At 26.8% G+C, this 26226-nt stretch overlaps 3 protein-coding genes across 4 annotated transcripts; all 3 read left to right on the top strand.

Moving 5' to 3' along the window:
- Positions 1-1045: 1045 nt before the first annotated feature.
- On the top strand, positions 1046-3784 carry LOC126896961 (splicing factor 3B subunit 2-like). 2 transcript variants are annotated; one of them, XM_050670214.1, is made up of 2 exons: positions 1046-1284; positions 1416-3784. In XM_050670214.1, the coding sequence occupies exon 2, from the start codon at positions 1571-1573 to the stop codon at positions 3548-3550; it is 1980 nt and encodes a 659-aa protein (XP_050526171.1). In that variant the 5' UTR covers positions 1046-1284; positions 1416-1570; the 3' UTR covers positions 3551-3784. The 2 variants fall into 2 exon arrangements, with proteins under 2 accessions (XP_050526171.1, XP_050526170.1); XM_050670213.1 differs by having other exon boundaries at positions 1412-3784.
- A 1873-nt stretch (positions 3785-5657) lies between these two features.
- Positions 5658-11876, top strand: LOC126896133 (nuclear pore complex protein Nup160). Its single transcript, XM_050668622.1, has 2 exons — positions 5658-5921; positions 8139-11876. Exon 2 carries the CDS (start codon positions 8144-8146, stop codon positions 11771-11773), a length of 3630 nt encoding a protein of 1209 aa, XP_050524579.1. The 5' UTR covers positions 5658-5921; positions 8139-8143; the 3' UTR covers positions 11774-11876.
- Positions 11877-18218: 6342 nt separating this feature from the next.
- Positions 18219-25041, top strand: LOC126896134 (opsin, ultraviolet-sensitive). The gene is made up of 8 exons (XM_050668623.1): positions 18219-18355; positions 18444-18638; positions 19621-19833; positions 21144-21274; positions 21786-21958; positions 22102-22262; positions 23593-23694; positions 24717-25041. The coding sequence occupies exons 1-8, from the start codon at positions 18309-18311 to the stop codon at positions 24808-24810; spliced, it is 1116 nt and encodes a 371-aa protein (XP_050524580.1). The 5' UTR covers positions 18219-18308; the 3' UTR covers positions 24811-25041.
- The last annotated feature ends 1185 nt before the right edge of the window (positions 25042-26226 follow it).

The raw sequence follows: 26226 nt of genomic DNA, 5'->3' as shown, positions 1-26226 counted from the left end.
TATATTTATAAAATTGTCCTAATTATTGGATGTATGGCACATTTTAGAAGTTCAAATTAAGTTGGTAGCATTGACGTTATAGAAATATTTTAGATACACATTTGTGTACATATAATAACAAACTAAACTGCTAAATTCCCTATGCTAGCCAGGCAAAAGGTTAAAGCACCATTCCGCCATTTTGAGTAAATTAATTGTTTCATCACATTAAATAATTTGATTTTTCGTTACCATTTTTCTTAAATTACACGACAAATTCACAATTTTACACGATTATTGATAACCCTATTCTATAATCGTGCAATTTTGTCATTATATTATTATCAGTGATTTTGGCTTATTTGACTTACTCAAAATGGTTTCCGCGGTGGCTTCGTCTATCACTAGTTGGCAATCTACTTTGTTTTAAATATCCATTAACAGAATGTATAAATAACAAACCCAGGTAAAATGGATTGGTTAAGAGGCCTTATCAGGCGATCCGTTTTGTTACTCATAGTAAGAGCAATTTTAAAGTAACAGTGTATTTACTATTTTATATGTATTTTTTCGATTTCCCCTTCGTTATTTAAATTTTATATTCCAAAATCATTTTTGTCGCTAAAGCTCACTGATCGCTAAATATTTCTTTCTGTAGAATTTCTATAGCAAAATCGAATCGCACTCCTTATTTCTGCCAACCTTGTTTTAACCAGCCCATCTTATCTTAGTTCGTAATCTAGAACATTGACTCTGATAACGCGTTTATAAAAGGCGGAGTATATTTCGAGAATGATAGTGATATCAGAATGGGCTTTCTCCAATTGGATCTTTTCAGAGCACAGTAATATCTCTCAAACTTATAAAAATATACTCTATCTCTCTTATTCGGACTTTAACAATCATGCCTACCAGTCTTCAAATTAAAAAATCCGATTATATAGACTGCCTGTATATCCGTGGTTTAGATGTATAAATCTAAGTTTATATCTGTTATTTTAGGTTATGTCTTATCATTTTTCTAAAAAGTGTAGTACTCCCTCATTGTATACCATGGTTTGAATGTCTGTTCTTGTAATCACTAGTTAGTTTCTAGACTGTGATTACAATCAATCAACAACAATAAGCCTAATCTTCATCCAAGACTAAAACTAGCTGGAGTCATCATTGTTTTAAGTTAGATTGATTAATACAAAATACTTCCGTTGTTCTCTAATTTTATTTTTACTTTATTTTTTGTAAGTAAATTTAATTGAATTATATCCACTCTAAAACTTTGGATAGATAATGCTTACCACGTGAAATGTAAGTTCATGTAGTGTCTTCATTTATCTATTAATAATTTTAAGATATATATTATTACTCGAAATAATTATCATTAATAATTCGTTAAAAAATAAAATTTATCTATACTGAATGCAATTTTTTTCAGATAGTTCACATATTTGGTATTTCCATGTCGAAGAAAACTATAATAATTAATAATTATCTGGATTAAATTTTTTTTTAATTCATTAGATTATTAAATTCAGTAGAGTATTATATTAACTTTTCTTAAGTTTTTCATAAAATAAATTCTGATAAATCCATTATGTATGAATCAGAAATTCATACTGATGAAGCTTTAGTTCAACCCTCTGAAGTTGTTACTTTACCACCAGCACTCGAACAAGCTTTAAACTACAAAGACGAGCGAGCAAAAGAAGTAGAGGTTGATGAAAAGAATTTTGAAGGTAAACCTCAGTTACTTTCTAAGCATGATGATATTCAGGAACAACTTCTAAACAAAGAGAATGAAGATGATGATAATAATGAAGATGTTGATGACGAACAAGAAAAGCAATCACTGAAATTATCTTCTAAAGATCGTAAAGTGGCTAAAAGGAGAAAAAAAAAGTATAAAAAGAAAAAGAAACAACAGTTAAAAAATGAGAAAAAAGATAAAGAGGCTACTTCATCTTCAGACAAAGAAAATAAGATTCAACCTTTAGATATAGAAGTCGAATATATACAAGAAACTTTAAGTGTATTTAACCTTGTACCCATGTATCGACAATATGCAAAAGTTTTTGAAAATTTTAAAATTCCAGAACCAGAACAAAAACCATTAGACCAAGGTAACCAGGAATCATTAATGCCTAATTTAGATCTTAAAAAGGTACCCAAACTTCTTGAACAAGAAGATGACGATGACGATGAACACAAAATGAAAAATGGAGAATCTCAGTCTAAAGACCCTGACAAATTGTCTAGAAGACAATTTAAAAAGGTTACACGTTTAAGTGTTGCTGAGCTAAAACAATTAGTTTCACGCCCAGATGTTGTTGAAATGCATGATGTAACAGCTAGAGATCCTCATCTTTTAATACAGTTAAAAGCACATCGCAATACAGTACCAGTACCTCGTCATTGGTGCTTTAAACGGAAGTATTTACAAGGTAAGCGGGGTATTGAAAAACCTCCTTTTGATTTGCCAGATTTTATTAAGCGTACAGGTATCATGGAAATGAGAGCTGCTCATCAAGAAAAAGAAGATGAAAAATCTTTAAAAAATAAAATGAGGGAAAGAGTCAGACCTAAAATGGGTAAAATTGATATAGATTACAAAAAGTTACATGATGCTTTTTTCAAATTACAAACTAAACCAAAATTATCCTTACATGGAGACTTGTATTATGAAGGTAAAGAATATGAAACGAAACTGAGAGAAAAAAAGCCAGGTGATTTAAGTGCTGAATTAAGAACTGCATTAGGTATGCCAGTTGGCCATAATGCTCAAAAAGTACCTCCTCCTTGGCTTATTGCGATGCAGCGTTATGGACCACCTCCTTCTTACCCGGCTTTAAAAATACCTGGTTTAAATGCTCCTATACCAGAAGGGTGTTCTTTTGGTTATCATGCTGGTGGTTGGGGTAAGCCTCCTGTTGATGAACGAGGCCGTCCACTCTATGGTAATGTTTTTGGTACTCCTTCCGATTATGATGAATCTAATATTGCTGAAGAGGTAATTGACAAATCAATGTGGGGAGAACCAGATTCAGAATCCGATGTAGAAGAAAGTGAAGAGGAAGAAGATGAAGAAGAGGTTAAGGAAGTAGAAGAAGTTGCTTTGGATGCTAGTGGTATTGCTACTCCAGTTGCTGAAGGATTAGCTACACCATCTGGTATTATGTCAGGGCTACCTAGTGGTTATGAAACACCAGAATATATTGAATTAAGAAAACGAAAGATTGAATCTGAAATGGAAACCAGTGAACAGCAACCTCTATATCATGTATTACCTGAAAAGAAGGTAGACACAGTACGTGGTTCAATGATGGCATCAACTCATATGTATGATATTCCAAGTACTGTAACTAACAAACCAGGTGAGGTAGAAGTTAGTTTGGATCCTTCAGAACTTGAGTTAGCTGGAGATGTTGAAGCAATGGCAGCTCGATATGAGCAAAGAATGAAAGATCAACGTGTAGGTGATGATGACGGAGTGGAGTCTGAAAAAAAGAAAGGACAAAAAAGAAAATCTACACAAGATACAAAAACTAGTAAAAAATATAAAGACTTCAAATTTTAAAAGATTATGTAAAATCAGAGTATTAATAAGATTTTAAGTATTTTGTACTTTCTTAATTTCTTTTTGATTTATTAAAATATTTAAAATTAATGGTAAATAAATTCAATAAGTTTTAAATGATTAACATTTATTTAATCTACTGTACTGGTTAAAATTTTTTAAAAGTGATTTAGAAATTATTATAGAATTAAATGTATAATGGGCGGCCTTAAATACAAAGTTACATACACACAATTATCATAGATTTTGTTTTTATACAATTAAATATGTCTTAATTATTAATTAATTAAATAATATCCGAAGATGTACAGATGTCACTGTTTTATATGAAAAAAAATGTCAAAATGTCTAAAACTTTATATAATACTATATAACATTTAATTTATAAAATTTTAGGTTATTTTAAATACATTATATTTAATTTGGTTCTTAAATAAAATTCTAATGAGTTCTAGATTTGATCTAACAACACAGGTATTCCATACCCGACAAATTTGATTAAAATATAGTTAAATTCAGATAGTAAATGTAGTAAATGAACGATTAAAATTTAATTGTTCATTGAATTGAAATAATAAACGTCACGTCTGACTAAAATCCTGTCAAATTTTGTCGATTGATGCGCATTTTTTATGATAGTGATTTAAATCATTGATAGATATCAATACTCTACGTCATAACTGAGCGACGATCCGACTGTATTGGCTTTGTTTTATTAATTAAAATATTGAAAATTGGAAGACAAGGACAAAGAATGTAAAGGTATGATAAAGCTTAGACGTAGAGCTCTAGATCTTACTTGTGTATTTACATATTACATACTCCACCTGTGATACATACCCACTCTATGTAGTAAAATGCTTGTAACTGACTAAGTTCTCGACCTAATACTACTATAGACCCATTAAAATTTTTTGTAAGAAATCTCTAACAAACAGCCATTTTTGAAAAAAATAAAAAAGTATTTAATTTTTTTTTAATTAAGAACAAATGAGATAAGAATGCATAAATTAAAAAAAAAACCCAAAATATTTAGTAAATCAAGTCATTAGATTTTTCAAAATGTAGAACACAGTATCATCTTCTTTTTCCTCGCCTTAATACTTGGGGTCGGCCTTACAGTATACACATTATGGAACACAGTATATATATATATATATATATACAGATAACAACCAGTTAGAGATTTTGGAATTTTAAGTGATATAGAAAAAAAATTATTTTATAGGAAAAAAAAATTTAATATTAAAGGGGCGCAAAATAATTTTTGCTTTCTTTTGTATGGACCTTAATGTAGTCAAGGGATAAAGGGGGTAATTATTTGAACTTCATCTGGAAATGAAGTTAAAATAATTACTTATTATTAAAACAATATTAATTGATGTATTGATTTTACGAACTTTTTTAATATTATTATGATCTCCATTTATACAAAATAACCATATTTTTTTTGAAAACTTCATGACATTATTACTTTTGCTTATTAATAATACAAATCAGTAAAATTCGTAATAATCTGTCCAATTTCAAAAAAAAATTTTTTTAACAAATAATGGTGTTGTTAAAAAGTGATTTTATTGATAAATAAATAAATGATCATTTATTGTTTTTATTTCTAACTACAGTTTACTATACAGTTGTTAAAAAAATTATTTTTTTATTCAAATTTAGCATGAACTTATCATATAACAAACACTTAGAAGTATTTATTGAATAATTAAAACCATCCTACAGAAAATAAAAATAAAATTTTAAAATATAAATACATGTTTGCAAACAATTTATTTTAAAATAAGAAAAAAGTTAATTAAATAATTAAGATAAAAATTGTTATGAAGTCCAATCCGTAATTCTTATTGTTTAGAAACTAAACTATCTTTAGCCCTCTTAGTTGTACCAATGATGGTCTAAGTATAACAGTTTTAAAAAAATTACTTCAATATAAACTCATAATAATTGATTTTTATTAGTAAATAATATAATTATTATAAGCATATAACGACAAATCATGGAGTATTCGGAAAAAGATACGCTAAATCCTAATCACTGATATGATAAAACTACAGACTATATATTAATATAGTCTGATAAAATTATACAATTGTTTTATCGTATCTGTGTCCTAACGATGAATGAGCGCTAAGTTTTTTGTTGTCACATGTTCTGATAGAATGTTAACTAAAAATAATAATAACTGAAAATTATAAACCTTACTTTTATCTCATACTAACTTATTACAAATTGATGTTTTCTATGTTAAAAATGAATCAGTTTCATGTGTATAAAGTTTAAAATATCCAATTTATTACAATATTTTCATTTGATATTAAACTTTTAGGTGTATTATTTCTTTAGAGTGAGCCACAATTAAGTATGTATTTATAAATTTTAATTTGATTAGTTAACTTTTGGTTAAGATTTTAGCTAAACTGAATAATAAAAATTAGAAATTAGAAATTAACCATTGATTAATAGTTTTTACGAATATTGATTTATTATTTTAATTTTCTTTTAAGTACATTAATAATGTAATAATTTTCCTATTCAAATTTTTAGGATTCAATAAGTTATTCAATAAATTATTATTTTTAATACTTTTGTAATATTTTTTTGGAAAAAAACTGATTTTTTTTGTTGTTTTCCTTAAATTTAATGGAAATAGTTGGTTTAACAAATAATAATATATTTATACTTTTTTTAAGAAACAAATTACAATTTTTTTCTATTTTTGATTAAATATAGCCAAAATAAAAAATAGTTAATTATCATAAAATTTTACTATTATTTGGTTTTTTAGTTTTTGCAAAAAATGTATTAGAATACTTTTGTTAGTCAATGATATATTCTACCAAAAAAATTCAAATTGAAAACGTAATTTTTTTTTTGAAAAAGTAGTAATTTTGAACCTTCCTTAGTGGGCAAGTTAAGGGTCATCATCATCATCTATTAAAGGCAATGCCTTGTCGTTGAAGCCACTCCTCTCTGTATGAATTTTTCATTGAAACAAAAGAAACATAGTAAAGTACACTTGTATAATGTAAATGTTTGTTGCTTTGCTTCTATTTTTACCATAAGAAACCTGTCATTTAGGTGGTTTGAGTTGAGTACATTGTCGTCTTTCTACTTCCCTCCTAATATTCGTTTCTTCCTCTTTTTTCATTTCTACTATGAATTATTTTAAAATCGTCAGTTATGAAATCACCATTTCCTGCCCATCTTGTTTCACTTATACCAAGTATATCTAGCTTTGCTTTCTTTGTTTATTCTTTTACTTCTTCCAGTATTCCAGATTTAATCATTGTCTTGGCATTCCATGTCTCTATTCTAAAATAGTCCTATTTAGTCTTTCCATAAGGTTTTTTGTCAGATGATGACCCGAGTAGCCTTAGATCTATTCCTGCTGGATCTTGGTGTCCAAATTCCATGATATGTACGTCTATTCATTTTCATTGTACATCATTTAGTTAGTAACAACTTCTTGGTTAGAAATATTATAAAGTTCTTTAATGCAGTGGTTTCCCTATTTCCTTCTGCATCCTCATGACCAATGATCAATCTTTGAAGGTCATATCACACCTACAGAACAGGCGATTGCCCTTTTCTTGCTACTCATCCACCCTTTTGCCCGTTGGTTTACAGAATTTGCTCTTTATTCTGAGAGTTGGTTAAAATAAGGGTTAAGGGTCATATTTTCTATAAAAATATATACCTAAGAAAAGAAAAATACCTAAGGATTTTTAAAAAAAAATTTGTTTTAGTTCATCCATTTTTCAAAAAGTAATGGCAGATTTAAGTAAAACAAGTTTAAAAAATGTCAAAAAATTTTAAATTGTACATTTTTTAGTGATTTTTTCTCCATTTACTAAAAAGGAAAACATTTTTTTTTAATTTTTGGAGGTATTGTCTTCAACTAAATAAGATTTGTGATTTTTTAACATATTATTCATCAAAATTAGTCCAGTGAGATCTGAGAATAAGTGGTAACAGACAAAAAAAAATTAATAAACATATTATAGTAAAACTAATACTTTCTCAGCTTCATATTTAGCTGTAATTTCACAATACATTCAGTTTTTACAGATTTAACCTAACAAATTCTTGAAAATATTTCTATATAGGTCAATCAATGTAATAATTATGGTAACAATTTTGGAAAAATTAAAATTATTTTGTTTCCTAGTCCTGCTTATAATAATTGTATTATGAGCTGGAGACAGTTCAATTCATTAAAACACTTATATTTTTTTTCTTCATTACTATAAAATTTACAAGTTGTTACATAGTACGTAATTGTCATCCAGATTTCAATAAAATAATACTATATATAATAAAAATTGATCACTTGTGGTTAATATTATTTAAAATTAAAACTACATTAAAAATATTATTAATATTAATTTGTGTTCAGCTTTGATAATGGTAACATTGTTTCCGAAATACGTATCCGTGATTTTTTAGTAATTTTTTGTGGTTTTTTGAGTTTAATATTTTTAATGTAGTTTTAATTTTAAATACTATATAATATAAAATATAATATAATCAAAATAAAATTAATTAGTTTAGTTAAACTTAATTTTTTTATATTTAGATATTATGGCTGCTAGTAATTTATGTGCAGAGTCAATTTATAGACAAGTTGTAACTGAACATTTCCAATCAAATAATTGGAGAGATATATTGATAAATCCTGAAGGAGCTTCAACAACTTTACGTGATGAAAGTACATTACCTCGTTCAGGTGGTTATAGATTTAAAGATATACCTAATCGTTTTCTATTTTGGAGAGTTTTATATGACAAACTAGAACTTGTTGAACATAGTTTGGATACTAATCTGACTGAAAATCAAGTACGTATTCATTTTCGTGATTCACCAGTTTTAGATAGTGGAATTTCTGTGTATGAAACTTCAGAATCTGTTGTTCTTCTTGTACCTACAGCTTGTAGTTGTCATCGATTTTCATTTCCACGACCAAACTGTATTGATAATGAAATACAAAATGAGAATGTTTGGATGGATGCTTCTATATTCTCAAACTTTAATATACCTTCAATTGATGATCCAGCGACATTTTATTCATATAATGCAGAGCTTAGTCATCCATATTCTGCTGCATCTTGTTTGGATCAAAAACATGATGCCATTTTTATTATAGCATTACAAAATAATGTAATGTTATATATACGCTTAGAATATATTTCAGGCCTCCCTACTTTGAAAGAAATATGTCAGGAATCTGCTGTTCCAAGAATGTTATCAAATATAACCAAAGTGTTTTCTACTCATGTTGAAAATCCAGTTATCAATAGTTTGGCAGTTCACCCATTTCAACAAGATATATATGTGTATTCTCTTGATGAAGCATGTGAATTGAAAGTCTGGTCTATTGAAAAATCAGTTTATATATATATAATGGATATGAAGAAACTTTACGCGTCTTCAGCTGAAAATGGTTCAAGACCACATATTATCCATAAACGTTCTGATGATCAACTATTATTAACTATCTATCTAAGCTTATCAGAAAGTTCAAAATTTGTTGTTTTAGAGCCATGTACAGACCATGGTATGTTCAAACTTCAACAAAAATTTTATGTGTGTTCTCCAATGAATAATCGATTGGTTGACATGGCATTTTATGGAGATGAAATTTGGTGTATTTGGAGAACTGGGAAAGATGTTGCATGCATTAAATCAGTTAATATAAAAAGTGGTGAATGGAAAAATTGTATATTAGATACAACTGCTTTTGAACAACTCATTACCTATTCACCTAATATTAAAGAAACTTATTTGAATAAAATATTTTCTTCTCCGACTTATTTTACTGAAAATGATTTAAAAAATGCTATAACTGTTTATGATACATCAGATAATTATGAATTTGTTACAGATTATAGATCTAAAATTAGTAATGCTATTGACACTAAAGTATCTCAAGAAATGGACAAATATGATTCTAGTGACTTGGAATCACAATGGCAATTAGTTGAACAATGCAGTGCTAGTTTCTATAAAAGTTGTTTGGACTATCGCCGTAAAAGACTAGCTCCACTAGGACTCATTTGGTTGGGTCCTTCTTCAAATTTACTTGTTATCATTACTAATTCAAGTTTTTGCTTCTTGCGTCCTACTGATAACATTGAACATAAGATTTTCTCAATGAACAATGCCGTACATGAAAATGAGTTAAACCGTTTAATTAATGTATTAATGTTGGATCAAAAACATAAATCTAGCCAATTTTTAGATATAAATATCCCTTCTAATAATTTAATAAGTTTAATAAAAGAATTTTACAAATTTGATAACAGTAATCCTAAAGTAACTTTATTTTTAAATGGACGTAATATATGTGATACAGTTCGATCCTTAATTTTATTGCTGTATGTTGATGCTAAAAATGCATTTGAAAAATCTTTCACTAAAATATTTAAGAGTAACCTTGGGATAAGTGTTATATCTCACAGTTTTCATCAAATGGTTTTGACACGATTTGATTTATGTTGTCGTCTTTTGGCATTAATGGAATTAAACACCAGAAGTTATGGACAGACAAGTGAATTTGTAATAGATGCTCGAACACTTGTACATAGCTATTGGATATTAGCAGTATTTTCACAAGATATAAAACTATGTGAAAAAATGTATTTAATTAATCATCAAATTTTAGTTAAAACATCTTTTATAGATTGTATTAAAAATTTGTTAGAGTATACATGGCCACTTAATAATGGTTCTACTATTGCTAATTTTTTATTGGAAGAAAAAAAGTATAACTTTATACAAAGTATGGCTCATTTATTGGATTACAGTAAATGGGATGAGACGTTAGTTATGTCCTATATGTTAAACAATGAACCAGACAAAGCCCTTGATGTAATGAAAAATGATATAAATAAAGAAACCTCTCAGTTTCTTAAAACTATCACATTATTTGAAAAACATGGATATTATAAACATGCTATTCAACTTGGAAAACATGTTTTGGAAATGGCTTTACATAATGGGGATGAACATATGTCATCAATGTTTTACTCAAACATCTTCCTTAACAATTTAAAAATAAAAGCTTATAAAGATGCTTATAACAATATTTTATCCTTAAAAGATCAAGATAGAAAACTAAATTGTTTGCATACATTTGTTTTAACATTACTAGAAAATGGTGAAAAAGAACAATTATTGAGTTTCAATTTTTCTGGTTTACAAAGTGCAGTAGAAGATATTGTGTTGAAAAAAGCTCGTTCGCTTTCAAATGTGGATGCTGCTGTATATTACATGTTTTTATGTTCAATGCATGATAAATATCATAAATATAAAAAACTTGCAATAACATTTTATGAATTATATGTACGCGCAGATACAAATGTAGAACAAGAACAGTACTTAAGGTTGTCTCTTTTGTATTTGGAAACATTAAGTTCTGAAAAAGCATGGTTTGTTACTACAAGTTTACCATGCTATTCAAAATCTGTTTATACGAGTGACAAAAAAGATGGTTTAATACAAATAGACGATTTAAAAAAACTGTGTTTGTTAGCTCGAGCTCGTCAAGAAATTGAAGATTCTACAACAGATGTAGATGTTCAAAGTGTTATTTCGGTATTAATTATGAAACATAAGTACAAAGAAGTTCTTCGCTTATCTAAACTGTGGAATTTACCAATCCATTATCCATTAAGAGAATTAGTAAAAACATGCCTGACATTAGTTGATCCTGAAGAAAGTGAAAAAGCTTGGATTTGGTTAGCTGATAATGGTGTTAATGGAGATGGTATTGACAGTGCAAAAATCGCTTGGCGATTTTTAGAAACATTAGTTAATAGATATGAAGAAAAAAACTTAACATTGCTTCATTATCATGTAGCTGATGAACTGTTAAGAAATAAAGCATTTTTGCCTAATTGGCTTGTCAAAACTTATAAAGAAAGAAATATTGGTGAATTATTACAACTATATTTGAGTTATGGAGAGTTACTGAGTTGCGCCTGTATAGTTTCTGAATTTTTTGAAGTTGTTATGGACTATAATGAACTAAACAAATGTGTTTATGGTGAAACAGTACCTACAGATATAATTGAGTGTTTAATTGTAAATTTAAAACACCATAATTTGCCTCTTGGAGATGAGTTATTAGAAAAGTATAAAATTTTTTGTGATAAAATTGTTATACAGGAAAGCAAAAAATTGGATGAAATAAACCTATGTTTTAATTATTAAACTAATTAGCTAATTTATATTAATTTTTTTATTTAAATTTTGTAAATTTTATATATTTAATGTCAGTGTCTTTTCTTTTATTAAATAAAAGTTAAACTGTAAATATGTTCACTATTTTATTTCTATCCTGTAATTAATTACAATTCAACCATATTTGTTAAAAAAGAACCTTTTTCAACCCTTATTCACCATAGTATTTTTAGCATATTATTGACATTAATTATAAAAAAAAAACCGGCACAGTGAGGACGTGGTATAGTTGTGTCCAGTATAGATTTAATCTGGAAATGATTAAAACCACTATCATAAAAAACACGCTTCAACGAAAATCTGTAGATAGTGTTTAATTTTAATAAAATGGTGAATTTTTCTAAAAGCAACATGATCTCCTATTTCCTTATTTATACCCTGCTTACAAGTTTTATGATTTGTAATTGTAATATATGAATAAATATTTATTATAGCAATTAAATATAGTATGAATTTGATATTTAACAATTTAATATTGTAATTTTTACAGAGAAATTATAAAAAATTATAAAGTAGTTATTACTTTTATGGCAAACGTATATAAAAGTTGAAGGTCTTGATGTAATAATTAAAAAAAAAAAAAGTTTAAAAAAAGTTGTTATTTATAAATAAATTTACTAGTCTTCATCCGAGACCAAAATATTCTTTTCTAAACCTATTTTTAATAAATAATAAAAAAAATGTTTAAATAATATAACAAATATATATTTTTGATTATTAAGTTACATATATAATCAATAAATATATTTTAATTAAAAATAAGTTGATAAAGTTCTACTTTCTATACGCATTTTTTAATTTTGAACCCCCCTTTATAAAGGGAAATGGTCAGATCTAAAGAAAAAGTATGCTAAATGAAAGAGGTTAAATAGTATTTCTCATAAAAAAATTGTATTGATCCCATCCATTTCTAAAAAAATTATAAAAATATAAAGTTAAAAATGTAAAATATAAAATCAAGAATTTTAACACAAAAATAGCATACGATAGCCATTTTCAATGTGATCCTGATTACAATATATAGTCATTTTAGTACATAATAAATATCCCCTTTTTGACATAACTCAACTTAAACCATTATTTTGTTTTATTAAAACAAATCAATTTCGTACAATTTTTATTAAATAATACTTACCTATATTTTGGATGACTTATTGCGTATACATATGGGTCGAAACAAGCTACAGATTTGCAAAATGTCGCAGGTATCATAGTAACGCCAGGAGTTAATAATGACCTTTAATTGTTAAAATACAAATTATCAATATTATAAAGCATTTAAAATTACCTTAAAAAACCCAACACAGTGGTGTCGCGACACTGTTGAGGCATGGCATAGTTAGGTCAAGTATAATGATATCTGACAGTAATTAAAATAACTATCATAAAAAACACTTTGATGCCAATCTGTAGATAGTGTTTAATTTTAAAAAATTGGTAGATTATTCCAAAAGCTACATGATCTCCTATTCCCTTATTTATATCCTGATTACAAGTTTTATAATTTATAAGTGTAATATATATTTATAATATATAGATATATAAATGAAAATGATGTTATTTAAAAAAAAAAGTATGTGGAATGAAAGAGGGATATAAATGTATTTCTCATGAAAAAATTGTATTGATCCGTACATTTTTCAATAAATTATAGCACAATATAGTTAAAAATTAAAAATACAAAATCGAACATTTTCACACAAAAATAACATTTAGTAGCCATTTTTACCGTGAAGGCAAAATAAAGTCCAAAATTTTTTTTTCTCTGTAATAATGTTTATTACATTATCTTAAGATATATATAAAAGTGTCAGAGTTTCCGAAACACTTTCAAAAGTAAATTTTTTGTGAAGAAGTTGTCATTTAGAATCCCCCCTGTGGGCAAGAAAAGGGTTAAATTTATAAAAAAAAATCTGCAAAATGATGGGTAAATACCTCATGTATCTATAAAAAAAAATTATATCGATTTTGTCATTTTTAAAAGAGTTATAGCAATTTTAAGTAAAAAAAATCGAAAATTTACGATTTTTAAATTTGTTATTTTTTTGGAGATTTCCCCCATTTACGGGGAACGAGTGAAATTTTTTCAATTTTTGAGGGTAATGTCTTCGACTAGATACGATTTGTGATCTTTTGACGAATCGTTGAAAGAAATCGGTTCGGTGATAGCTGAGTAAAAGTGGTAACAGACAAAAAAAAAAAACACATCATAGTAAAATTAATACCTTCTTAACTTCGCGTCGAAGATAAAAAAAGTTAACATTATAAGAGAAATTCTAATCTATTTAACAAAAATCGTAATAGTACAAATAAAATTACTAGAAAATCCGTTTTTTTAAATAAAAATTATATGAAACGAAGTTTTTAACATTTTTATACCTTGGCGGTAGTAAAGGTGCGGCCGAGAAATAATTATAAATATTGTCATATCTGCTTTTTACCTCTAGTCTATATTTTATAACCGTAATAACTTCCGAAAAAATGGACCCAATCTTACATATTATTACTTAAAATTTACCAAAATTACTAAATAGGTACCTTCCTTATAATTCTCTCAGTATAAATAATTTAACTCCTTGCACATAACTGCGTATGCAGCTTTTTCTATACGATAAAACCAGAAATAAGTACAATAAAATATGTATATACATTTAAAAAAATAAATATAATCTTATTAGATTTTTTAACAAAATATTGACAATATAGACAATACATGATTTTGCTATTAGTTTGCATCTTATTGTTTAAACATTTGAAAAATAATTTTAAGTATACTATTGACTTCATGGAAATAAATAATCGTTAGCTTTTGATTATGTTTTTTTATATCAGAAGCCATAGTGAAATTAAAATCCAATAAAAAAATATACGTGTATAATTACACAAAAATATGTGTATAAAAGAAGCCATAGAAATTATTAGAATAATTGGATTAATGATCTCTGAAATAGATTAGGAATATAAACTTATTTTTTAAGTACTAATTTTTGTTTAAATTTAAAATGTACTATGAACAATTTTTCATTATTATTAAATTTAAAGCCTAGTCATATCTTTTATCATATATTTTAATTAATATAAACATGCCTATAAATTAATTTAATTATAAATGCTAGAAATATTTAGTCATTATTACTTAATCAACATAATTTAATTTTGAATTAAAATTTAAAAAAAAATTCATCGGTTTATCAAAATAATTAACCATTATAATTGTTAAAAAATATGAAAAATAAATAAATAATAAAAAAATAAATGAAAAGATAAAATAAAAAATTGTATTAATGGGTTTTAATCATATTTGAACGAATTTTATTAATAAAAATTTATAGTCAACATTCAAAATTATACAATAGAATTATGAATTAATCTATCAAATTTTACTTATTTACTTATTTCAAAATGGAGTTTAGTAACTATTTGAAGCAATATATACGTAGTTAAAAGATATTTTAGTACTTTCATAATGCTAATTTTTTTTATTTAAATAATAATAATTAATCCTTTGATTTTAGTAAAATAATTTGAAAAATGATCTTTTAAAGTTAAGAAATATTGTAAAGAGTACATTTTAAACTGAAAAATCCAATTATACAATAGTATAGTATAATACTTATACTTATATTAGTACTATAATAGTATAATACCAGATAGTAGAAGTTTATTTACAGTACAATGAAATACAAAAATATATTAGTCTAAAATATAAATCTGTGAAAATTTTGAAAAGGTGATATGTCACTTTTAACAATTTTTTAGGATAAAAATAGATTCTAAGTTTCAATGTTGTACATTTTTATATAAATTGCTATTTTTGAAGTATTAAAAACAAAGTTTCCCACTAAATTTTACTTGTAATTTTTTGGCACATAATAGAAAATATTTTCTTATATACAAATTATAAAATATTTCAAACCCGCATTTTTCTGACATTAGTTTTTGTATGGGAGCCACAAAAATATAAAATAGTTTTCTCTAATTAAAAAAATGAAAAATCAGTTCTACTAAATTATCAAACAAAAAAAATATGTTGTTTAAATATTTCTTTACTTATTAGCTTTAATTTTTTATTTATTTTCTGAATTATCAAATTTGATTTTTAAAATTCAGTTTTAAGTTGAAATTTAAAGGTTTCAAGAGTAAATTAATCTAAATTTCAAAATGTTTTTAATTTTAAACTTATTTAATTACTCGTACAATAGTACGTTAAAAAAAAATCATTTAGCATTTTCATTAATAAATTAGTATTTTTGTATAATTTATTAAAATATAAAAATATGTAATTTCGTATAATAATCACTGAACACGATATCTCCACTTCTATTGAAACAATTAAAATACATCAAAAGACCATAAAACGTATCTAGATGAAGCTATTGGCACCATAATTTTGAAAAAATTCCCCTTAAAAGAGAAATGACCCAAAATGTTACAGTTGTCATGAAATAGTACTGTTGATATTTTTCACTTAATAATAAAAAAACTTCATGAAAACTGAACAGATACTGCGAAACATTTATTGTTAATACTGAAATATTTGCTCTGCTTTTTTTAAAAATCCAACCATTAACAAGGAACTGTGGGAGCTTTAAAAAATATATCCAATTGTTTTTTTCATTTTATGATAATGTTTTAAAAAATCTACCTTTTCTAAATAGTAACGGGTCTTTATGTTGTCATTGTTTGCAACAATTTACCTATTCTTACTTACTGAACACCTTGTATATTGTTTCAAATGAATGCTTGTGTAAAATAATATACAGGGTGTTCAGTAAGTAAAGAAACAAGGGACCTATTTTTGAATTGTCTGTTCGACAACCTATACGTCCGTTGAATGGATTCTATTGTTTAATTAGGTTTTGGGTCAAAATTTTATTGTTCAATGAACATTTACGTTCAACGATTGTTTGCAATTTAATGTAATAATATAAATAAATATTTTGAATTTTAAATTTATACGACTAGTTTTTTAATATTAAAATATTTATTTTTAATATATTACTTTTTAATAACAATAATTTATTATTAACACATACATTTATAATTACTTAATTTAATTCACTTGATGTGAATTTAGTTTAAGTAATTTTTATTTGTAAATTTGAAACATTTTTTTAAAACTTGTTTATGTTTTGCCTAACAACATAATTAATTGTAATAATATTTATTATAATAAATTAATATTATCTATAAAAATGTCTATTAATTTTTTTATGCCCCTAAGTTAATCAGGGATCTAATAAAAAAAGTAGGCTAAGGTCCCCCTATTTCTGAGTATACCTACTTCTACGAATAATTCATATATTTCAAATAGAAATTCAATACCAATTTGCTTCTGTAATATCGGGGAAAAAATAATCTGTTGCAATGACCATAAATTGTTTTTATGGTAGTTATCAAATACATTTTCCACGCAGGTCGTTCAACAATGTATGATTGTATACTTAATGGAATATAATAGTGTGTCTATTAATAGTCATAAATGACTTCTGTATACAAAACAGTAGAATAACAATAGAAATTTAGTTCAGAAACGCTTAACTTTAACACATTGAAATAGATAGACGGTTATTTAAATAAAAAAATTATAAGCACAGAATTTTTTGTACATTTTCTATCATACTATCATGGGAAAAATAAGGATGTAGATTAAAATGTATAATACTGGTCACATTAGTTGCTGACAAAACTCTGGTATTAAGTCGTGCCTACCGCCGTAAGTGAATGGATGGATGACTCCACACGTGCGATTTTACATTGCTAAAAAATACAACGTGTTCCCTTTCAGAAAGCAACGGGAAATCACTACACTTAATAATTTCCCAGGATATACCAATCCTCCAATTGGTGCGTTTTGATTCAGGTAGGTTAATCAACCTAACGGTTGTAAAAAGAAATCATAATATGATTTCCAATACTCTATATTATTTATAAATATCTAATAAAACCTTATATATTTTTATAATCTTCATTTTTTTTTTTAAGTGATTACCAAATAAATGCATAAATTAACATATTTTAACGTTAATAATAAATTAAACATTTTTCCAGTCCCGCTCGAGATCGTTGCAACCAATTTTCCTCTTAAAGAAATTGGGAGAAAATATATTTAAGAAAATGTTCACTGTCCTTTTATAAGAAAAATAATATAACTTCTCCATATTTTTTTCTTGCAAAATATATCCCTTAACTCCCTCTAAACTTCACACGCCTTGGCACTGTTATATCATGTACAATTAATAAGTATGGTTTTTTTAAGCACTTGAAATGTATAATCAAGCAATTATGCAATTTTGCGGTTTACCTCTGGCTTGTGTAAATGTTTTGGGATTATCATTTGATAGGCTACAATGTTTAATCCGAGTTTCCCCTTAGGGTAATACCTATACATGCAGTACACGATGTTATATATAAAAGTCGGTTGAATTAAAAATTACGTGTGTTGTTACCAATATGCAGTAGTGTTTTAGTTGTTGAAAACCTCAAGCTTATCACCGCCGAGAAAATGAATTTCAACTTAACCGTATCTAGACCTTTGCCACTTATACTTAAGTATGCATTTTATAATTTAAATGAAAATAAAGTGATCTTCGTGTGTTTTATGCAATTATTTATTGAATGCCGTGTACACACATTTTAGTTTTGCGGAAAATGAAGGAGAAATAAGATCTTTGGGATGGATGCTTCCTCCTGAAGAACTTGTCAATGTACCAGAACATTGGTTATCTTATGAGGACATTAATCCTTATTATCACATTGGATTAGTTTTTATTTGGATTTTTTTAATGGTGTTTTCGTTAATCGGAAATGGTTTAGTCCTATGGATATTTTGTTTGTAAGTATATTGTAAAAACTCATTTTTAGCAACATTTCATTACAAAGTCAGATAATTTTTTTTTTCTAACTTTTAGTTATGCAATTTTTAAATACTACTAAAGTATATCAAAGTTACTCCTTAAAACATGGAATATCAAACCTTATAATACAATGTATTAAAAAATAGAATTAGGATGGGCAAAATAACGGGAACATTTTTTCGGTACTATAGCCAACCAAATTATGTATTGAAAACTAGACGAGTTTTCATTTTAACTCAATCTAGAGAACCTCAAAAGTTGTTATTTTCAATTATTCCACTACTAAAAATTGTTAAAAAATTTTATTTTCATTGATTATATTTATAATTAGTCAAATAGCATATAATTCATATTACATACTGTAAACGCAATCTCGAACTTTTATTAAGTGGGGCTTAGAATTTTTATATTAAACAGATCTGTAAGGAGCTATACACCTCACCTCATATACATGTTCAAAGATAACTATAGTTAAATTAAACGCTTACCATATTAATCTTATTATATTATATTTCGTTTCTTACTTATATGATGAATAATAAAATATTAGATAATATTAAAAAAGATATTTATTTTATTTTTTCAATTACTAGAATTATGAATAAAATAACCACTGAAAAGGCATAAAAAACTTAAAGTATTCCAAATATTTCATGGGCTTAGCTTCACTAAATCATTGTAATTTGTGCATATGTTTCATACTATACATTTATAAGTATCTTTTTATCGTTCTTTAGCAATCGTATTGATTACTGTTTAATAAATAAAGTAAATAATCTTATGTGTATTTTTTAGTCACATTTCTCTCTCAAAAAAACCTGGTTGTATAAACACTCCTCAGTATAATACAAATGTCACGTATATTTACGCGATGTGAATTTCATACAAGAAAAAATAAATGTCTAAATTAAGTGGCTGATATTAATCTAAAGTTTACCAAAAATCATTTAAATTTTGCAGAGCCAAACCTTTGAGAACGCCATCTAATATATTTGTAGTTAATTTGGCGTTCTGTGACTTTTTGAGTTTAACAAAAGCGCCAACATTCATATACGATACGCTATTTGTGGGTTACATGGAACATACAAGTTGTCAATTCTTTGCTGTACTTGGTGCTATTAGTGGTATTGGAGCATCAACAACGAACGCCATAATTGCCTATGACAGATACAAGTAATAGTATAGATTTAAATGCAATTTTACCTGATTTAATTTAAATCGTTTAAATTAAATATTTTTAATTCATTGAGTATGCGCCAAATAATTAAAACCGTTAAAGTGTTTTACTCCAAAAACTACCAAAATAGTATTTTAAAAATGTATCATTTAATGAGGTTTTTTTAATTTTGAGAAGTTTCCAGATTGGTCTTTTTGTTTAAATCATTTCACACAATCAACTGTGTTGGGGAAATCGAGTTATTTAATATGCCTTGGTGTAATTATGAGGGGATAATATAGACAAGGTGAAGACATTTTTGTAGAGGACCGTTTTGATATTTCTAAAAATATTTAATTTTATATATAGGATATGTTTAGTACAGAATGCCTTTAGCAAAGATCTAGTAGACTATTTGTTATAAACATTGTTGATTATATTATATCGTGTGACAGCTGATCTCCAGCGTCTTACTTTACTCACCCCTTTGCTCACTCAGCACAGCAAATCGAAGACCTCCGTGTCAATTGTCATCCGTGTACACTTCATTGTCGTAAGTCAGTCAGTTTTATTATGTGTTATTCTTTTCTGTGCAAGTGCCTTCGCTTGAATGATAAATTGTTCGACCATTGTACGCCGTTATTCTTTAATTTGTTTATTGCACCCTCGTGCTCAAATTTCTCGTGTCCTTACACGCCTCTAGTGATTGGGCGTGTAAGGACATATCTTATGTAAGACTACATATCTTCATTGGCGTAGTCGCTTTTCCGCCGTCTGTTCTCATCTGTCATTACGTGCCTGGATCTACACTGTGACTCGTCATACTCAGATGTTCGACACCATTACCACAAGATCTCATACAGTCCACTCATCACTATCAACAACTTCCATCTGCTGTACAGCTGAGTTTCATATTATTTTTAATGTTATTTATTGTTTGTTTTAATTGAGCTTAACTATTATGTTTTATGTCGCTTCGCCGGTCATTAATATTTAAGGGCCCCCCGTTACCCCTTAAATTTAAGATACTCTCTCAAGAATTTCTAATATATGTGGTTGTTTGTTATTTAATTATTGTCTACTCTCGTTACTTATTGGATGTACCGTTAGCCGTCATCCCCTAGGTGACTCACTCCCCCATCAATAACAGCGATTTAAGCAGACTTAAGGTAAAACGACATTCTAGTGCGGTGCACAACTAGCCGTCCTACGGTCTAGCTGCCTCGTACAAAATAGGATATATAGGGGAAATAACTCTTCCCAATACAAAACCCTAGTTATGCTGCTGTTAATATGATAAACATTTAATTGTGGTTAATTTTCGTAGTACCATAGCCAGACCATTTGATGGACGTATGAGTTACGGTAAAGCAATTTTCTTGGTATTTTGCACTTGGTGTTATATGGTTCCTTGGATTTATTTTCCATTAACAGGGAAGTGGAGTCGCTATGTACCAGGTAACTAAATCATAAACCATATATTTACGAGGACACTTGTGTTTCATCACAATTGCTATTAATCTATAACTTGTATCTCTAATATAAGAATATATTTGAATTTTCGATGATTAATTTAGGTGAATCATGTTTTCAATAATTTTAGTATCAATATATATTTTACAGAAATTCGTGTTGTTTTGTTACACAAATTAAATTGATATCAATAAATAAACACATTCCATATTGGCACCTTATATATTCTATTTAGCGAAAAACAATAGGCGCACATGCGGAAGTGCAAAGAGTATTTAGTACCATCAAATAATAAACATGGTTATAGAAAACGGAACCAGTATAACGATTATAATTGTGTGATGGAAAACATCTGCTTTACATTAGTGATAATTTTCTTCTAGAAATGGAATGTAATAGAAAAAATTCCGAAAACAAAATAAAATAAATGCAAATTAATGATAATAATTTATAATCAATAATTTAAAATATAGTCGATACGTTATTGCTGTTTCAGAGGGATATTTAACGACTTGTACATTTGATTACTTAACCCCAACAGACGAAATAAAAAAATTCGTCGCAACTATATTTTTTTTTTGTTATTGTGTACCAATGACTTTCATAGTATATTATTATTCACAAATCGTCACTCATGTGTTCAGGCACGAAAAAGCTCTTAGGGACCAGGTAATTTATACATTTTTTAAGTACATAACTTATAGATGTGATTAGATCGTTTTTGAACTTAAATGGTTATTTTATATGATTTTACACTAAAACATAATTTAATTATAATTCAATAAGTTAAATTTAATAAAAAAATTGACCAGGCTAAAAAGATGAACGTCGATTCCCTACGAAGTAATCAAGATGCCAACGCTCAATCAGCAGAAGTCAGGATAGCAAAAGCTGCCATAACCATATGTTTCTTGTTTGTAGCAGCATGGACTCCTTATGCAACTGTTGCATTGATTGGTGCGTTTGGAGACAGGTAAAAATATTTAAAATAGAAATTAACCTATACATTAAAAAAATGATTTGATTGGTCTTCTAGTTATTAAAAAACAAATTTTGATAGGATTAAAAGGAATATTTTTTATCTCCAGAGACTTTAGAACGACCTAAAGTAGATACTACACATTAGTAGTATCATATTGGGACGTCCTTAATATTTACCAAAATAATATTAATACAATTTCATCACTTTTTTTCGCAAGCACTAAGCCCAGGGTCCAAGCCCTGCTGAGCATTTTTTAAGGACGGCTCTGAGTATACACCTAGGCTGGCCATAGATTTATATATTTTTATCTTCGACGCGAAGTTAAGAAGGTATTAATTTTAATATGATGTGTTTATTTTTTGTCTGTTACCACTTTTACTCAGCTATCACCGAACCGATTTCTTTCAACGATTCGTCAAAAGATCACAAATCGTATCTAGTCGAAGACATTACCCTCAAAAATTGAAAAAATTTCACTCGTTCCCCGTAAATGGGGGAAATCTCCAAAAAAATAACAAATTTAAAAATCGTAAATTTTCGATTTTTTTTACTTAAAATTGCTATAACTCTTTTAAAAATGACAAAATCGATATAATTTTTTTTTATAGATACATGAGGTATTTACCCATCATTTTGCAGATTTTTTTTTATAAATTTAACCCTTTCCTTGCCCACAGGGGGGATTCTAAATGACAACTTCTTCACAAAAAATTTACTTTTGAAAGTGTTTCGGAAACTCTGACACTTTTATATATATCTTAAATTTAAGATAATGTAATATACATTATTACAGAGAAAAAAAAATTTTGGACTTTATTTTGCCTTCACGGTAAAAATGGCTACTAAATGTTATTTTTGTGTGAAAATGTTCGATTTTGTATTTTTAATTTTTAACTATATTGTGCTATAATTTATTGAAAAATGTACGGATCAATACAATTTTTTCATGAGAAATACATTTATATCCCTCTTTCATTCCACATACTTTTTTTTTTAAATAACATCATTTTCATTTATATATCTATATATTATAAATATATATTACACTTATAAATTATAAAACTTGTAATCAGGATATAAATAAGGGAATAGGAGATCATGTAGCTTTTGGAATAATCTACCAATTTTTTAAAATTAAACACTATCTACAGATTGGCATCAAAGTGTTTTTTATGATAGTTATTTTAATTACTGTCAGATATCATTATACTTGACCTAACTATGCCATGCCTCAACAGTGTCGCGACACCACTGTGTTGGGTTTTTTAAGGTAATTTTAAATGCTTTATAATATTGATAATTTGTATTTTAACAATTAAAGGTCATTATTAACTCCTGGCGTTACTATGATACCTGCGACATTTTGCAAATCTGTAGCTTGTTTCGACCCATATGTATACGCAATAAGTCATCCAAAATATAGGTAAGTATTATTTAATAAAAATTGTACGAAATTGATTTGTTTTAATAAAACAAAATAATGGTTTAAGTTGAGTTATGTCAAAAAGGGGATATTTATTATGTACTAAAATGACTATAAAATACAAAAAATTAGACGAAAGAAAGAAGATAAAAACTTAATGATTACAATAATTACGTTAAAGGGTATTAAAGTTTCATTTTGTATAACCCACCCATCTCATGCGCACCATTGATAAGATATCTAATTTGTATATCTAATAAATCTAGTATTAATATTCAGTTATTATGCAAGTCTAAATTGAAGACGAAATGGATCATATAGATTGTAATATATAATACTGATTATCATAATATGATTTCCAGTACTCTATAATATTTTTGTATCTATATCTAATCAAAACCCATACATTTTCATAATCTCCAATTTTCTTTTTAATTGATGAGCAAATAAATACATCAATTAATATATTTTAAAGCTTATAATAAATTTAATATTTATATTCTATAATTTATAAGATGGTTCAGAGTGTTGTACGGTTGACAATAAAGTAGAGCTGAGAATGAGTGTAGCAGAGATAAGAATGCTTAGAAATGAATAAATAAGGGGTGGTATAGGTGAGCGTCAATTGTGAATAAGCTGAGAGAAAAAAGACTTAGATGGTTTGATCATGTTATGAGCAGAAAAGAATCGGAAGCTGTAAGAACAGTTATAGAAATGAATATTGAAAGAAGAAAAGGTAGAGGAAGACTAAAAAAGAGATAGAAGGATGTGTTTTGAACGCGTTATAAGGACGACTGATGTAAAAGATTGTATCAAGTGGAAGTTTAAGATAAGGGTGGCCGACCCCATGTAGGAAAATAAAAAGAAGATCCTATAACTTATATGATGTCCATAATATGAATATCTTATAAATAAAAAAATGTTAAGCAAACTTATGTTATCCTCCTTAATGTACACTTATCATCGTAAGCGTTACTGTTTTATTATTATTATTGATAATATAATTTTTTTGTTGGTGACAGAATGGAGCTAGCGAAACGCATCCCATGTCTCGGAATTAAAGAAGCGCCACCAGTTGTATCCGAAACTCAATCTGCTACTACAACTACCGCTTAAGAAATGCATATCTAAGTTAAAATAATATATTTTATATTGTGTTAAAATGATGCAAAATAATTCTCAATATCAACTCTCATCAGTTTCATTATTCATTCATCATTTTTCAAACAGTTATAAGTTACAATTATTCTCAATGTAAATTATTCTAAATGTAAACATTTTAACAAAATATTGTATTTAAAGCTTTAGCAAAATTTATCTACTTATTTATGTGATAGATATCTAAGATTAATATAAAAAGTTAACTGTAATTATTAAAATTTGAGTTGATGTTAAACTTTCTTTGTTAAAAGTTTGACTTATTATAAATTTATATTCTACACAACCTAAATAATTGATGCTTGCAAATCAGCTAATTATTTCTAGAAATTTAACAAATTTCTGTGACTAAATAAAAAGGTATAATGACCCTCCATCCAAATTAAATATATTAAATGTCGTAATAATAATTTTACTTTTCAGTAACTTGCAAAAGTTGATTTGAGACCATTAAAATTTTAAATTGAGGTCGTCATTAAGTGTTACTTATATTAGTGACTATTGACATTTTTAACTTCTTTTTTTTTTTTTTTTTTTTAAATATGATAAATGATTCAAGATTCAAGGTCATGATTTATATGGTCAGTACGTTATCATGTTTAATAAGTAATAATAACACAAAAACTTAATGAACATTTTCCTACTTATTTCAATCTTAAAATTTGCATTATTTGTGTAATTTAATGTTAAAGGATGAAAGGCTATTTGTAGACTCTAAGCAGTAATTGTAAAAATTCTCGTATGTTGTCAGTTTTATATAAAACTGATAAAAAACATCACAAAAACATTTTGTATTTTATAATACCTCTAGATACAGTGCGAGTGTAAATAATTGACACCCGTTAATAAAAATTCATAATTATTCTTTTATATATTGGACAGATCCTTTATCAATCTGTCTTGAACAGACAAACTTTATCAATTGAAAAAAAATCAACTGCGTTATTCTTTTAAAAAATCCGACTTATTTAATAAAATATGTATACATAATAAGGAATTTTAAAATCGTTTTCTTAATAATTATTAAAATGATTGAAATGGATGAATTTATTGGAAATTCATATTTTTAATGCATCTGACAGGTAATAGTTTTGTTTAACTTAGTGTAAACTTGAATTGGTTATTATACTGGACCATTCAATTTATAAAAGTGGTTCATCAACTAATACTGAATTTACAATATTTAACAAAGAATAGTTTATTTATAAATTATTTTTTCTAATTACCAACAAAAATACATAATATTTATGTTTATATTAAATAAAAAAAAAAAAAAAAAATAAAACCAACTAAATAGTTATATTTACAATACAAAATTTGAAATAATCAGAACCAGTGAAGAAATAGTAATATGATTGGTTCAAAAGAAAAAAT

This window comes from Daktulosphaira vitifoliae, unplaced genomic scaffold (assembly GCF_025091365.1).
Source record: "Daktulosphaira vitifoliae isolate Bord-2020 unplaced genomic scaffold, ASM2509136v1 Scaffold_1, whole genome shotgun sequence".
Classification (NCBI taxonomy): Eukaryota; Metazoa; Arthropoda; class Insecta; order Hemiptera; family Phylloxeridae; genus Daktulosphaira; species Daktulosphaira vitifoliae.
This window is presented reverse-complemented; position numbering and strand designations above follow the sequence as displayed.

Coding starts and splice junctions, on each gene's coding strand:
- LOC126896133 (XM_050668622.1), top strand. CDS start 8,144: ATGGCTGCTAGTAATTTATGTGCAGAGTCAATTTATAGACAAGTTGTA.
- LOC126896961 (XM_050670214.1), top strand. CDS start 1,571: ATGTATGAATCAGAAATTCATACTGATGAAGCTTTAGTTCAACCCTCT.
- LOC126896134 (XM_050668623.1), top strand. CDS start 18,309: ATGAATTTCAACTTAACCGTATCTAGACCTTTGCCACTTATACTTAA. Junction 19,834..21,143: donor ATTGCCTATGACAGATACAA/GTAATAGTATAG, acceptor TAATTTTCGTAG/TACCATAGCCAGACCATTTG. Junction 21,959..22,101: donor AAAAAGCTCTTAGGGACCAG/GTAATTTATACA, acceptor AAAATTGACCAG/GCTAAAAAGATGAACGTCGA.